The sequence below is a fragment of the Mytilus trossulus genome, chromosome 5 (assembly GCF_036588685.1).
Source record: "Mytilus trossulus isolate FHL-02 chromosome 5, PNRI_Mtr1.1.1.hap1, whole genome shotgun sequence".
In the NCBI taxonomy this organism is placed as follows: domain Eukaryota; kingdom Metazoa; phylum Mollusca; class Bivalvia; order Mytilida; family Mytilidae; genus Mytilus; species Mytilus trossulus.
In genome coordinates this window covers 17,096,043-17,111,289 of record NC_086377.1, presented here as the reverse complement: position 1 = coordinate 17,111,289, position 15,247 = coordinate 17,096,043, and the positions used below count along the sequence as shown (strand labels likewise).

At 32.0% G+C, this 15,247-nt stretch overlaps 1 protein-coding gene across 1 annotated transcript in view; it reads right to left on the bottom strand.

Annotated features, from left to right (window-relative positions):
* The window catches only part of LOC134717667 (deleted in malignant brain tumors 1 protein-like), a 46,885-nt gene extending 31,991 nt beyond the window's left edge, over positions 1-14,894 (bottom strand). Inside the window, exons 1-9 of the mRNA XM_063580164.1 lie at positions 14,858-14,894; positions 13,858-14,005; positions 13,358-13,527; positions 12,509-12,665; positions 9,239-9,402; positions 7,558-7,602; positions 6,829-6,852; positions 5,137-5,281; positions 1,959-2,122 (exon numbers count right to left, since the gene is read on the bottom strand). Coding sequence (XP_063436234.1) covers positions 1,959-2,122; positions 5,137-5,281; positions 6,829-6,852; positions 7,558-7,602; positions 9,239-9,402; positions 12,509-12,665; positions 13,358-13,527; positions 13,858-14,005; positions 14,858-14,894 — 1,054 coding nt within the window. The remainder of the gene's footprint in view (positions 1-1,958; positions 2,123-5,136; positions 5,282-6,828; positions 6,853-7,557; positions 7,603-9,238; positions 9,403-12,508; positions 12,666-13,357; positions 13,528-13,857; positions 14,006-14,857) is intronic.
* Positions 14,895-15,247: the final 353 nt, after the last annotated feature.

Sequence of the window (15,247 nt, the reverse complement as noted above, 5' to 3'; positions counted from 1 at the left end):
TTTATAGCTATTAAAAATCAGACATGTTACTTTCCGTTTTGAATTTCCCTCGGAGTTTAGTATTTTTGTGATGTTACTTTTTTTTAACAGTAAATCATTCAATGTCTTTCATACAAACTATATATAAATATATATACATATATATTTTTTTTTATACAAGTCATGTTACCTGAAGATCTGCGGAAGTAGTGAAAGTACTAGTAAAAATTGATGCATTGAAACCGTTTTTATCTTTTAATAATTTTCTTATACATTTTCTTATATATTTGTTCTAAAAAGTCATAGATGAAAACATTTTTGGGGTCTCACAGTCAACTGATATAACCCACATCAATGTGTTCATATGTTACAGTGAATTTGTATAATTAGGGACTATGTATAATCCCTTATTTTTCAGGGATTATGTAGATTCACTAAAAGCATTTTTAATTTAGTGATTATATATATTGCCTGAAAATTACCAGTGATTTTACATATTCACTGAAAATTACCAGTGAATTTACATAATCACTGAAAATTTTAAATAATTATTCTACAAATTCTCTCATATTAATTTAGGGATTATCAATAATTTAAAGATCCTTGTTTGATAAAAAAAAAAATTGTTGCTTTTTAAATGTGGTGCTTGACATTAAAAAATTGTGTATAGTGCCTAACATATTAATATATATTAATATATTTTGATAATCATTTTAAAAATGGCGCTTAACATTTTAATATATTGTGCCTAACATTGTAATATATTGAGGTTATCATTCAAATATAGTGTGCTTAACATTTTACAATGTATGTGTATAATGATGTTTTAAAATTATTAGATTGTTTTCAAGATTACCTAGATGTATGGAGGCTAAAAGTAAATGTTGATAAAACAAAGATGGCGTTTTTTCAAGGAGACGACCATCATGTTATTTTCAATTTTTCTTTAATGAAAAAAATCTGGATATCGATGATGAATCAAATACTTGGGCATTAATACTTGTTAAACTGAATAAAGACTATTTTAAATGAATGTTGTATCTCCAATGCGTGGGAAATGCAGTAATTTATGAAATGGTTAGTTACATAATTTTCATTCAACATGTTCAGACTTATAGATCAGTTTGTACAAGTCTGCCATTCTCTGCTTGAAAACGTACCAAAAGCACTGCATTATAAACTTTTTAAAAATATTTTTGGAAAAGAAGCTGATTTTTAAATTCTTTGAGAACAAATATCTTTTTTGATTTGTGTAGATTTAAGACCACAAATCACAAGTTTAATATCGAACAGGATAGATGGAACAATATAGTTAGAACTAATAGACCGTGACTTCTATGTAATAAAAATGACACCGGTGATTAATTTCATTACATACTAGAATGTAAATACTTTGAAGAAAACAGGAATCATTGTATGTCAAATTAATATTTTAAAAATGCAGATATTGTTAAATATAAGCAGATTTATAATACTAGTAAATAAAACTAATTAGCCATTTCAGTTATTATGCATAATCCCTGACGTATTTTGTAGTGAATATACATAATCCCTGAAAATTTCAGTGGTTATATATAATTCCTAATCTAACCAGTGATTCTACATAATCACTGAAAATTTTAGGGATTCTACATAATCACTGATTATACAAATTCACTGTAACACATATACATTTGCATGATACCGGATCCTGTGGATTTAAACGTTTCATTTTAAAACTTTACTCTGTATGGTACTGTCAGAAAGTTTGCTGAGCAAACAAAAACATTTCTATAGACAACAACAGAATAACGCACAACCTAAACTGATCATTTTAAACTATCTACAGTCAATTTGTTTTATAAGAAAGGCAACCATTGTAAAACTGTAAATTAAAAGCGTAATTATCGAAAAGTCCGTTATCTGAATCAAAAGTATATGATGTCAATATAGCCTATTATTTAATAGTGTCACGAAACATGCGCTAGTTAGTTACTAACCACAGGAAATACTAGCATCTTCACTGTGTGAACAGTCATTTGTGTACCATCCGTTAGATCTACACTGAGCTATATCACTCTCATATCCTGAACACTCCAAATCATCTAACATTATGGACCCAGAACCTCCTCCGAATCTTGCGCTACCATATGATGTGACGGACCTGCGCAATAAACAATCGTGAATGTAAACAATGGCTATGTTCAATTCAACGCATGATGGACTAATATAAATTAAATATAATTAAACTTATATAATGAATCATTTATATCACCGTATATATAAACTAGTAGAGTTCATTTAATAAATTTATTTTTGTTCTGGGATGTATACTAAGTCTACTGTGCATGATTACCTACATAAGGTCTTAGTGTTTGGTGACTATGGAATCCAGAATTTATGTTCCTTTTTTCAATGTAAAAAAATGTTCGCGATGACTTCAAATTAGAATGATTAGGTCAATGAGGTTTTTTTCTGTCGTGTTTTGAAATTTTTCTTACAAGAACTGACAATTAGCTACTGTAGTACATCTTTCAATGAGATGGTTACTTACTACTGTACCTCTTTAATTCGTCATTTTTAAAATAAACTAATGAACCAATTAATGAATGTCTTGCCAACACATTTGCAAATAAAGGCAACAGTAGTATACCGCTGTTCAAAACTCATAAATCCATGGACAAAAAACAAAATCGGGGTAACAAACTAAAACCGAGGGAAACGCATAAAATATAAGAGGAGAACAACGACACAACACCGAACGCAACAGCACACAGAAACGGACCAAGCAACAGACAAAACACCACGAGAATAACAAATATAACATCAAAACAAAATATATGAATTTGGGATAGACAAGTACCGTGCCACGTCTTATCTCAAAAATAAGAGAAAACACAAACGACTCAACGTTAAAATGCAACACACACACAGAAACGAACAATATTATAACAATGGCTATCTTCCTGACTTGGTACAGGACACTTTTAAAGGGGAATAACAGTGGTGGGTTGAACCTGGTTTTATGGCATGCCAAACCTCGCACTTTAATGGCACAGTAAAATATAACATTGAAATAAAAACAAAATATTACAGGAATACAATACAAATAAAAAGGAGAACATATTAGACAAAGAAAAGCATGATTAATAGATAACAAAAAGCATCAGGTTTAAAATTCAATACGCCAAAAACGCGTCTAGTCCACACGAGACTCACCAGTGACGCCCAGATATAAAAGATCGAGTTTGTAACGAGAAAGGAATCTGAATTTCTTAAATGATAAATTATTGCTAGAAATATTCTTTATATTGAATGGATCGAGTAATCTTACTTGGAAATATTATTAAGATATTCTCCAATTTTCCGCTATTTTCACATTTCTTGTGCGGTGTGGGGAAATGTTTCTCCTCACTAGTGAAACATATGTTCTCATCAACTGATTGGTCGAAATTTAACTGTGACGTTAATCTTGTTTTCTTCTTAATTTTTCAATTGTGACATCACAAAACATAGGCGACTATGCCGTGTGACGTCACATAAAAAGTACACAACTTTCTTCAAATCTTTGAAAAGGTAGGACAAAAATCATCAGAGAAACAGATTCCATCACTATAACGTTTATTACGATATTTCTCCCCTCTAGAAAATTAAATCTTAATTATTTAAAAAGCTCGAAAAGCCTCGCGCTTTTTAACAAATATTAAATTTAACTGTCTCCAGTTGCAGTTGTGTAACCTATATTTAACTACACAAGTTCAGCAAATCATTGCCGTTGGTATATTAACATAAACATGTTCTTACAAAAGCAATCCAACAAACGAATTTACTATTTGTAGTAAACGTCTAAACTAATTATTCACGTTCACTCCCATTACTACCTTAAAGAATCAGCATTAATATCCCCACACTATTGTTACTTGTACTTGTTTGCCTAATGAACTGGCATAATTGTTCATCAACAGATTTAAACGGCGTAAAATTTGACCTAAAACAATGTTTTGTAGTTCCTGATATTTTATGACAATATGAAATATCAAGAGATTCGCAACAGAAATATCGGTAGTAAATGAACTTACTCAGCTATTCGCAACTTGAATCTGATTTTCGTTCGATCGCATAAAGGGTTTTTGACGAAGCGTTGTGAAGAAATGTTACATGTTCTTGGGGAACACACGAGCGATGTAAGTTTCATAAATTATTAAGCGTAATTTTGACGGAAATCATTAGGTGTACACTGACAAGAAAAGTAAAAGTGTGTTATTACTTTTACACAGGTACATGTGTAAGCAATAAAATAATATGTTTCACATACTGCTCCACACAGTCTTTACATTTGAATACTATTCAACTATATTCCAAACTATTTATTTATTGAAACAGATATCATTATGTTTAAATAAAAATCGAGGACACAACCGATGCGTTTTTTTACCAAAGTTGCAAAAAATAGTTTTGCTTTATTTCCTATCAAATGTGAGTGATTACAGTCATCACAACTGGAAAATGACCGCGAGGAACTAAAAAAACTCATCATAGACACCAGGATTGAATTTTTCTTATTTGCGCCAGACGCGCGTTTAGTTTACAACAGACCCATCAGTGACGCTCGAATAAAAAAATGTTAAAAATGCCAAATAAATTACGAAGTTGAAGAGCATTGTGGACCAACAATTCCTAAAAGTTTTGCCGATTACAGCTAAGGTAATCTATTCCTGACGTCGAAAAGCCTAAGTATTTCAAAAATTCAAAGTTTTGTAAACAGTTAATTTATAATTATGAGCATATCAATGGTCGCTCAACAAATTTAACAATATAAAATAGTCTGGAATAAAACAATTATACCAGAGAGATTCATCCTTTGTGATATGAAACTGGATTGCTTCTTAAAATAAAATCAATAACTAAATTTTCCAAGAGGCTTATTTTCATTCGTTTTTTCAGAAAATTATATTTTTGATAGAAATTGGAAAAATTGTGTCATGAGCGCAATTAAATATTTTCAGTGAAAAAAGATTCAAGGCTTTTGCATTATGTTCAAAATGTCAAAATCGATATCGAATTACGTAATCATGGTGATGTAAATTGTGTGTTGTTTCATTCAAATTTAAAGGTTTAATTAATTGACTGACTTTATTTGTAGAATGAACGTTAAAATGACGTAGCTAAACAATTTACCCATATCTGCTGTATCCTAACATGGAACAAATAACTTGAGCGTCTTGTCGATCGAACTCGTCATCACAGATAGTTCCCCACTGACCTTCGTGGTAAACCTCTACACGCCCTTCCCAATTATAATATCCACCAAAAAGTCTAACCGCTGAAATGAACACATATGCATATGATGATAAATCAACTTTGAAACTGAACGTTTTCTTAAATGCCTAGGTTCTAGTCTTCTATTATACTACTAAACGAAGGGACCAAATCATTCAGCCGCTACTCCTATGAAATATAAAAAGTTGGAAATATTTGTGATATAACGTATAAATGTAGTTTTTGTACTTTCTAAATGTGTCTTTTTTGTTAGAAACAATCTTATTTCCACAAAAAACGCCATTTTCTTTTAAGAATATATCCAAAGTTAGAGACCTTTTATATCAGTGTTGTATACACTTTCGCGCACGCTCAGTCGACGTACTGCAAGACAACTCCGCTCACGGCCAAGTCGCACCACTTAAACACTTTCACTTATTATTACAATAAGAAATGTGTTTAATAAGTTGTCACACACTACATCATCAGTCTTCTATGTAATTTTTTTCTTCTCTATGATATTTCCTCCGTTCAAGGAGCACATGTGTAACAGCGAGACAGACTTTACTGATTGGATATTAAAAATCACATGGAAGATGAACTGCGCGCATTTTTTCAAGTGTTAATTTAAAATCAAATTCTTTGTCTCATTTTAATTATATGAATACTAATACATTATATGCTCTAGACACGTCAGTTCTTCTATTAATTTAGAAGAGACAATATCGTTATGTATTTGTTTCAGGTTTTAATGAAGTAGGTCTTGGACTTCAGTTGATACAAAAATATTCTTTAAATTATCAGCCCAAACCGGTATACAAGATCAGTACACATACAAATTTCTCAATACTGGACATAATCCAAAGATACTTAGCGACACAATGTATGATATATAAAAGATACAATTTATAATTTCTTCTCACAAAAAAGGACAAAAAAATATCAAACAAGAAGGCAAATTCGAAAAAGGGAAGTCCATAACACTGACAAATTCAAACGGAAGCAATCAACGGAACCAGCGAAAAAAACACTGTCATATTTCGCGTAAGAAGACACCCCTATCCCCCCGCCAACAAAAACAACAAAAGTGAAGGGTTAAACCTGGTTTTATAGCTTGTTGACCTCTAAACTTATAAACAAAAATACGAATTATCTAAATGTTAAAGATAATGTATACGTATATTGCTTATTGACATCCGCTCATTAACACAATGAATAGATGTCATATGCTCAAGAACTTTACTTTTCAGAATAAGCTCAACGGACAGAAGAAACATTATAAGTCAAAGTACGTCCTCAACACGGAGCCTTGGCTCACACCGAACAGAAAATTATAAAAGGCCATAAAAATAACCAGTGTACAACCATTCAAACGAGAAAACCAATATATATGTGGTTGTGTTGAATTACTAAATTTAGATTATTCCCATATACATTCAACAATGAATCTTTAGGTATATTATAAAGGTTAAAACTGTGGCTTGCTTCTTTATGCTATAACTTCTAGTTACAATACAAGATAATAGTTATAAGAGTTTGCGTACACTAGAATAATTAAAGAAATAATTATTAAATAATTGTTCAAACAGAAGAAGAATCAAACATACTTACGAGTGTTTGTGTACGAAGTCATATCTGAAAAGAAAAATAGATATGATTTACCAAACAAATGTATATAAAATTATGTCATATATTCATTGTTTTTATACAATTTTATTGATAATACTTACAAATGTACTTTCTTTCTATAACGAAAATATCTTTCAAATTTGTATTCTGCAATTTGGTAATCTAAACAAATTAAGCTTTCGGTTAATCAATATAAATATATGTTTTGATGAATTTTTTTTGTCTAACGCCTCTTCCAGCTCTCTTATCTTTATCCTGCCTGCCAGATTGTATTGACAGAGAAAGCTGGAGTGCCGTCGGAGATAGTGGTAATGGTGCTTGTCACATGCAAAGTTTGAACTCATGAACTTAAAGAGTTGACATGCTAGTGATACTGTAAAAGTACAACTTATACCTCTCCACAGCCGATTCCCTATATAAATGTTTGTACATAAAGAACCAATGCGCAGTTTTAACAATCAATAAAATGACAACAAATTATAGTATAAAATATTACAAAAATGCTTTCGATTATACTTTATTCAAACTTATTCTGAATATTGACTACATGTAGTACAATGGGAAAAGATATGATATGTGTGTTATATTTAGAACATAATCTTACTTAAATCCTGAGGCTAATACACAAGTTATTATCACATTTTCATTAACATGCATGATAAAGGTATGTACTTTTCTGCTTATATTAACGTGATATAGAAATAATCTTACCTACTAAAGTACTCCAGTCCTGTGTTGTTTGCTCGGAACTGTTACCTTTAAATATAAGATGCATATCAAAGTTAAACATATAGTGATAATTAAAAACATCGGATGCTTAGTAACACAACGTGTTAACCAACGAAATTGCTATTCGCGGCAGCAACTCATAGAAGAGTAGACTTATTATTGCAGTCAACTGAACTCTAGGTAGATCGATTCGTTTGTTAATTTTTTTTCTCTATTTATTAAAGTATAAACTTGAGAATGGAAATGGGGAATGTGTCAAAGAGACAACAACCCGACCATAGAAAAAACAACAGCAGAAGGTCACCAACAGGTCTTCAATGTAGCGAGAAATTCCCGCACCCGGAGGCGTCCTTTAGCTGGCCCCTAAACAAATATATACTAGTTCAGTGATTTTAAGAATCATAAAAAAAGTTAACATCAACATTTAAAGAAAATAACATTTTTAGTAATTCGGCTGATTATTTTGGCGATTTTGACTCATTCATAGATGTTGTCCTTGTTCTATGGTTTTGCCTTCACATAATAGACCATTTTTGTATTACCGACTTATAATGAGCAAGTTCAACGTAAATACATAAATTTAAGCTTTTTATTGGTACAATGTCGAGAAAAAGTTAACTGTTTAATGCTTACTATACATGACTGAATCATAGATAAACAGTAATCTTTCCCCCCAAATTGCACCGATTATTTATTTGATTGTACTTGATGTGGCACGTAATTGATGGAGTACGAGGTTGTCCTACCACAGAGTAAGTTACCTGTCGACAAATTATAGAAACCGAAGTTAAAAGTCAGTAATATGACAATAGTTTATTCTGATTAATTTTAGAGTTTACAAGATAATGGTAATTCAATGTGTATTTTGATATTATGTATAGGTAAATTATCTTACGTTTATATTACAATTTAACAAATTATTGATAATTTAATACTTGTATTTGAACTCCATGCTCTAAATTAAGTCTTGGGGGGAATTCTAATTGTATATGTATTTACTTTGTTCATCCCTTAAGAAATACACTTTATTTATCTAAATGCACATACGTTGCTGTTAATGTTATTATTATATAGCGATGATTTTCTTAACAAACTCAATGCAGTTTATCGTTGAATACCATGTAATGTAAGGAATTGTGTGAACGCCTATAAAGATAAGTTTGAATGTCCTTTAAGAGTTATGATGGCCGGATGCTACCATTTCCCCTTTTCGTGTTTTCGCGTTTTCTCCTCTCACTTTTCCAACGCGAAATCGGGAAATCGAGAAAGCAAAATCGAGAAATTGAGAAATCGGGAAATCGGGAAATCGAGAAATAGAGAAATCGAGAAATTCATTTCGCGTTTTCGCTTCCGTGTTTTCGCGTTTTTGCTTTCTCGATTTTTCGATTTCTCGATTTCCCTATTTCTTGATTTCCCTATTTCTCGATTTCCCTATTTCCCGATTTCTCAATTTCTCGATTTTGCTTTCTCGATTTCTCGATTTCCCGATTTCCCGATTTCGTGTTTGCAAAGTGAAGGAAGGAAACACGAAAACGCGAAAAGGCGAAATGGTCGCATCTAGCCACCATACAGAGTAGATAATTATGTATTTACCATCAGTAGGATCCATAAGTTAATTTTTTTTGTTCAAATAGGAATTCAGTTACATTTAACTAGTCTTTACCTTGGCAATCAACGCCTGCATCTTCATGGTGTCCACAATTATGTTTAAATAAACCATTTGACTGAAAATCTAATATGCTAGCTTCTGATCCATTACATTGTAAATCATCAAGCACAATAGGTCCGTAGCCATCGCCAAAATGAGCATTAGAATAAGGGACTGATCTAAAAGTAATAATTTTGTTATGTTATTCAGTGTCGATATTAAATGATAAACTTAATAAATAGTCTTGAATTATTTGATTATTTTAACTAGGGAATCTGGAAATGCGCAATGCAATGTATTTCGACGAGAGGTTTCTTTCGTGTAGTTACGCGTTGTGAAAATTGTCGATTTCTAAATAATCTATTTTCTAAAAATTGGATTTATCCTGTTACATGGAGATAGTCATTAATTTAAAAGTTAGACTTGACATAGTTCAATAATAAATTGACATTAGGTGCACTTCATATCTTGAACACAGGAATTCCATTATCATTGTAAATGAAAACAACTGATAAAAATAAGTTATGTTAATAAAGCGATGAAAAATAGTATAATTACAAAAAATACCGAATTCCGAGGAAAATTAAAAAAATGGCGATTATTTAACATCCAAATGTAGTTATCATGGGTAGACATCTCATACAATAGTTACATGTTGTTCACCTAGTTGGTGGGTACAATAGTCTTGTACCCATAATTCCCAGTGCATCTGTATCGACACGTTTAAATATTTAGATAATCAATCTCTAGTTTATAAATGTATGCTCCCTTCACATGTTCAAACTTTTGTTTCGAGTACTTGTATATCATATATGTTGTCCATAACAAGCATTCCAAAATAACTTGCTTGCTTAAAGTCGTCACAAATTGCAAAAATTCACAAGCACTCTTAAGCATCCCTGAAAGGGGAGGCAAATTTCTTGACATGTCATTTTTTTAATGATTGTCAATGGATTTATTTAAGGAAAATAATCCACTCGTAACAAAATGTTATAAACTTTTATCTGCTCTCAATAATCCGTAAATGACTCTTTACAATTTTTAACGATTTGTAGCAATTATTTTACAATTATTTTAACGACTATTTACTGATCATTTAGGTGTTGTTTACGTGTTACAATGGCTTTATGACTCGTACAAATTAGTACGAGCACTTCATTAGGTATGTGTAGGTATTGTTTAAGACTCTTGAAAAGGTTTTTTAAAAGCGATAATGATTATGTCAAAAGAGAGGTCTCTGTGGTGCCCGCATACCTCTCTTTTGGCATAATGATCAAACCCATTCTGCGAGCTTCATCTATTCTACGCATCAGAGTGAGACGAGAAATATCTAATATCTGCTCGGCCTCATCCTCCTTCTATGCTTTTCAAAGGAGCATTTAATAATTTATTGATGTAACTTAAATTGGTAACTCTTATATGACATGTTGTTTCTCTGGATGTCAGTTGTCTAATGATGATACACTGAGAACTGTAGGATTTAAACTCTTTTTTCAAAACCTTATATGAACTCGTAAATACTCGTAACATACTCGTAACTATTCGTAACGACATTAAAGAAGATCGTAACTAACACGTTAAAGCTTTAACGAATAGTAACATTCCATACTATACTGGTAACGATCCGTAAATACAAAAAAAACGTTAGTTGTGTGTAGTTGTCTGTGACAACTCGCTACAACCGTGGAATTAAATACTTCGTAATAATCACGGTTGGCAAAACCCGGGTTATTGTCCAGCTGGGAAAACCAGGGTTTTTACTGGATTTTAGAGAGTAATACTGGGCAATACTGGGGGAAAAAAATTACTGGTCTGAATTTTAAAGGGGATTCGGTGATCAAACACAAATGTAGTAAAGTTAAGATATTTATAACCTATTTGGTTTATCTAGATTGGTCAAACTGTTAATATAAAGCAAAAAATTCAAAAACATATAACATGTATATCTTCTATATATTAAAAATTAAAAATTACATGTAAATTAAATTATATTTAAATAATGTATATGAACTGTCACTAATTAATTAGTAATTATTCAGATTAGAACCCAGATTTGTTTATGTTACAATAATCAGCCCTTTCAATTCTATAAGTGTTAATGGCATGACACCTTAGAATGTTTATTTAGCAATATGAATGTATAACAATTCAAATTAACAATTCACTGGAATAAGATGCATTTTTAGTTCACCTGACCCGAAGGGCCAAGTGAGCTTTTCTCATCACTTGGCGTCTGTCGTCCGTCGTCGTCCGTCGTCGCTAACTTTTACAAAAATCTTCTTTTCTGAAATGACTTGGCCAAATTAAACCAAACAATCATCATTGGGGTATCTAGTTTATCAAATGTGTCCGGTTACCCAGCCAACCAACCAAGATGGCCGCAATGGCTAAAAATAAAACATAGGGGTAAAATGTAGAATTTGGCTTATATCTTTAAAACCAACAATGACCAAAGTATTTAGAGCAAATCAGACATGGGGTAAACAAATTTATCAGGTCAAGATCTATCTGCCCTGAAATTTCAGATGAATCGGACAACCCGTTGTTGGGTTGCTGCCCCTGAATTGGTAATTTTAATGAAATTTTGCCGTTTTTAGTCATTATCTTGAATATTATTATAGATAGTGATAAACTGTAAACAGCAATAATGTTCAGCAAAATAAGATCTACAACAAAAGTCACATGACAAAAATGGTCAGTTGACCCCTTAACGAGTTATTGTCTTTTAAATTTAATTTTTGTCAATTTTTCGTAAATTTTTGTAACCTTTTACAAAAATCTTCTTCTCTGAAACTACGAAGACAAATTTAACTCAACTTGTCCAAAATCATCTTTAGGGTATCTAGTTTCAAAAATGTGTCCGATGATCCCTTCTGCGAACCAAAATGGCCGACATGGCTATAAATAGTACGTATATATATATACATAGGGTAAAAAGCAGTTTTGGACTAAAATCTCAGACACCTAAGCATTTAGAGCAAATCTGAAGAGGATAATTTTGTTTGTTAGGTCAAGGTCTGTTTGTCCTGAAATTTTCAGACCAATAAGGCAACCCGTTGATGACTATAAATGATTTGAAAAGTTCTACCTAGAACAGTTTTAGACAGTTCTACCCTAGAACTAGTCAGGACTGATTTGGTCAATTCTACCTAAAACGGTTTTAGGACAGTTTAGAACAGTTTTATTCCAGATTATTTTGACGGTTTTCATGCGAGATTAGAAGTGATCTCCACTGTATTCATGGTATATTTTCAGCATTATAACAATTTTCCCGAACTTTCTCACCCAGCTTTGGAATATCCTAGCATACCACAAATAACCTGTGCTTCTTCTTCTCCAAACCTATCATCACAAATTGTCCCCCAGCTTCCATTAAGTGTGTGGAGTTCTACTCGTCCTTCCCAAGGATAATTACCATTTACCAACCGAACTTTCAGATAATCTTCAAAGAGTAAAACAAAATGTTCATTCAGTTCAAATAAGTGAAAACACAAATCCAAAACAATAATTAAATCACTGGGTTATATAAAAAAGAAGATCTGGTACGATTGCCAATGAGCCAACTGTCCACAAGAGACCAAAATGACACAGACATTAACAACTATAGGTCACCGTACGGCCTTCAACAATGAGCAAAGCCCATATCGCATAGTCAGCTATAAAAGGCCCCGATAAGACAATGTAAAACAAATCAAACGAGAAAACTAACGGCCTTATCTATATAAAAAAATGTTCATCTGCAGGTAAGATCATATTCTGAGATTCAAAATAAACTCTAGTAAGACAACACCTAAGAATGTTTTATACTTCTTTAGGGACATAATAATATTTATCCTGAAAATGAATACTTTATAATTAAAAGAGGGTGACAGTAGTTACTATAATACTAGTCTCTTCATATGCCCTTTGAACTCCAAATACAAATATAATATATACAATATATGATACATCTCATTATGAAATCAAATGGTGAAAAGCATCGATTAAACGTGTCATGTACATACTTTCTGACTGATTAACAAAACAAAGTGTAGATTTTCCCGACCAGGAAAGAACAAAAATGTTCGGAACAGATCTAACATTGTTGGGCTGATATTTAGACGAATTATATATATTTATGTGTATACTAAGAACCTGCTGCACAGTTAACACTGACATCTTCGTCATGGTTACAATTGTTGTTAAACCAAGCTGTGCTTTTACACTCAGATACGTCATCTTCTTCTCCAGAGCAGTCCAGATCATCTATTAGAATTGGACCATACCCGCCTCCAAAATGAGCCCTACTGTAGTATTCGATTGATCTGTAAAACAATATAGCATACATTAATACAAAGACCATCTAAGTTTGCCGTATTGAAACACACCTCAAACATATGAAGGATGAAATTGCGTTACCTGATGTTACAATTGCTAGAAAATGAAGTTGAAATGATTGTTGTCAGCTGTTGTAAGCGAAGCGTGGACGTCAGATCTGTATTTGAATTAGGAAGTAGCATAATCTTTCAACAAATGAGTTATTTTAAATATTTATATACTGTATATAGATGCTGATTATACATCTGTAATGCTTGAACATTGAACTTTTTTCTGTAATGGTAAACACTTGTTAGACTTGTAGAAATCGTAATTACCCTTCAGTATCATTGTATCCCAACATTCTACACACAACTGCCGTATCATTTATGTCAAACATATCATCACATATTGTACCCCACTGGCCATTGTGTTCAATCTCTACTCTGCCTTCCCATGAATACCTGCCTCCAACAAGTCTAATTGCTAAAAACAATATTTCGATTAAGCTCAACATGTCATTGCGTATCTGCAGTGAGCTTACAATTACCATTGAAAGTTTAGTCTCAAATTATGTGAACCAGAATAGGCCAACTCTTTCGGAAAACCTAAGATTTTCATCCTACGCCGGTTTTTTGCTGGGTTCGTGATGCACAATTTTATGCCACTATAAAGTGTTTTGTTACACTTGTTCGTCTTATCGTCGTACGAGTTTGCAATAGCGTCGACTTATGTGTAGTGAAGTAATGTATCTTTGTTGCTTCAGTCTTATGTTCATAATTTGGCACATGTAATTGTGTTTTCACCACGTGTTTCAATTGCAAGACTGGATAACAATTAGACTTTAACCATTTGTTATTGATTAAATAGAAGACCAATTTTGAACAATATTTTCAAACGCGGTACTAAAGTTTAATTTTATATATGTATATAATACTTACAATAGAATAAAACGATCATATATGACACTAATGTTGATAAGATGTCACACTAACAACGTTAGATAATATAAAATGGAAATTTCAGTTTTGATATCTCTATTAAAAATTGTTTTACTTACGTGTAGATGTTTTCGACGAAACTTCTGTTGTGGGACCTTGAACAAAAAATTGAAAATGTTAAGGATAATTAGATAATTAAGGTGAGTAAATAAAGCAAAGCCAAGAGTTGCCCCAAGACTCCAACTGATGGTTGCAAGTTGTATGTAAGGAAATTTACTTTAAATGTGTCAGTGTTCGACAATCTGAGTCTATAGTACTAGATAGTATCTTACTGTTTATTATCTTATCATTTCATACCGCATACAACAGTGCGCTTTGGTTGATTGAAACCCCTTACTATATGCCTCTGCAGGATATTGTATTATTTCCTCCATATTATGGAATAATTGCAGGAATATTGATGAATGATCTTCAAGAAGAATTTTGAATATTCGCAAAAATACGGAAGTCTAAAAGAATGTGAACCAGTTTTCAATTTTTAGGACATGGTGTATATTGAAAAAAAAAAAAAAAGTAAAAACACAAAAATACTGAACTCCGAGGAAAATTCAAAAAGGAAAATCCAAAATCAAAAGTCCAAACACATCAAACGAATGGATAACAACTGTCATATTCCTGACTTGGTACAGGCATTTTCTAATGTAGAAAATGGTGGATTGTACCTGGTTTTATAGCTAGCTAAACCTCTCACTTGTATGACAGTCGCATCAAATTCCATTACATTGTC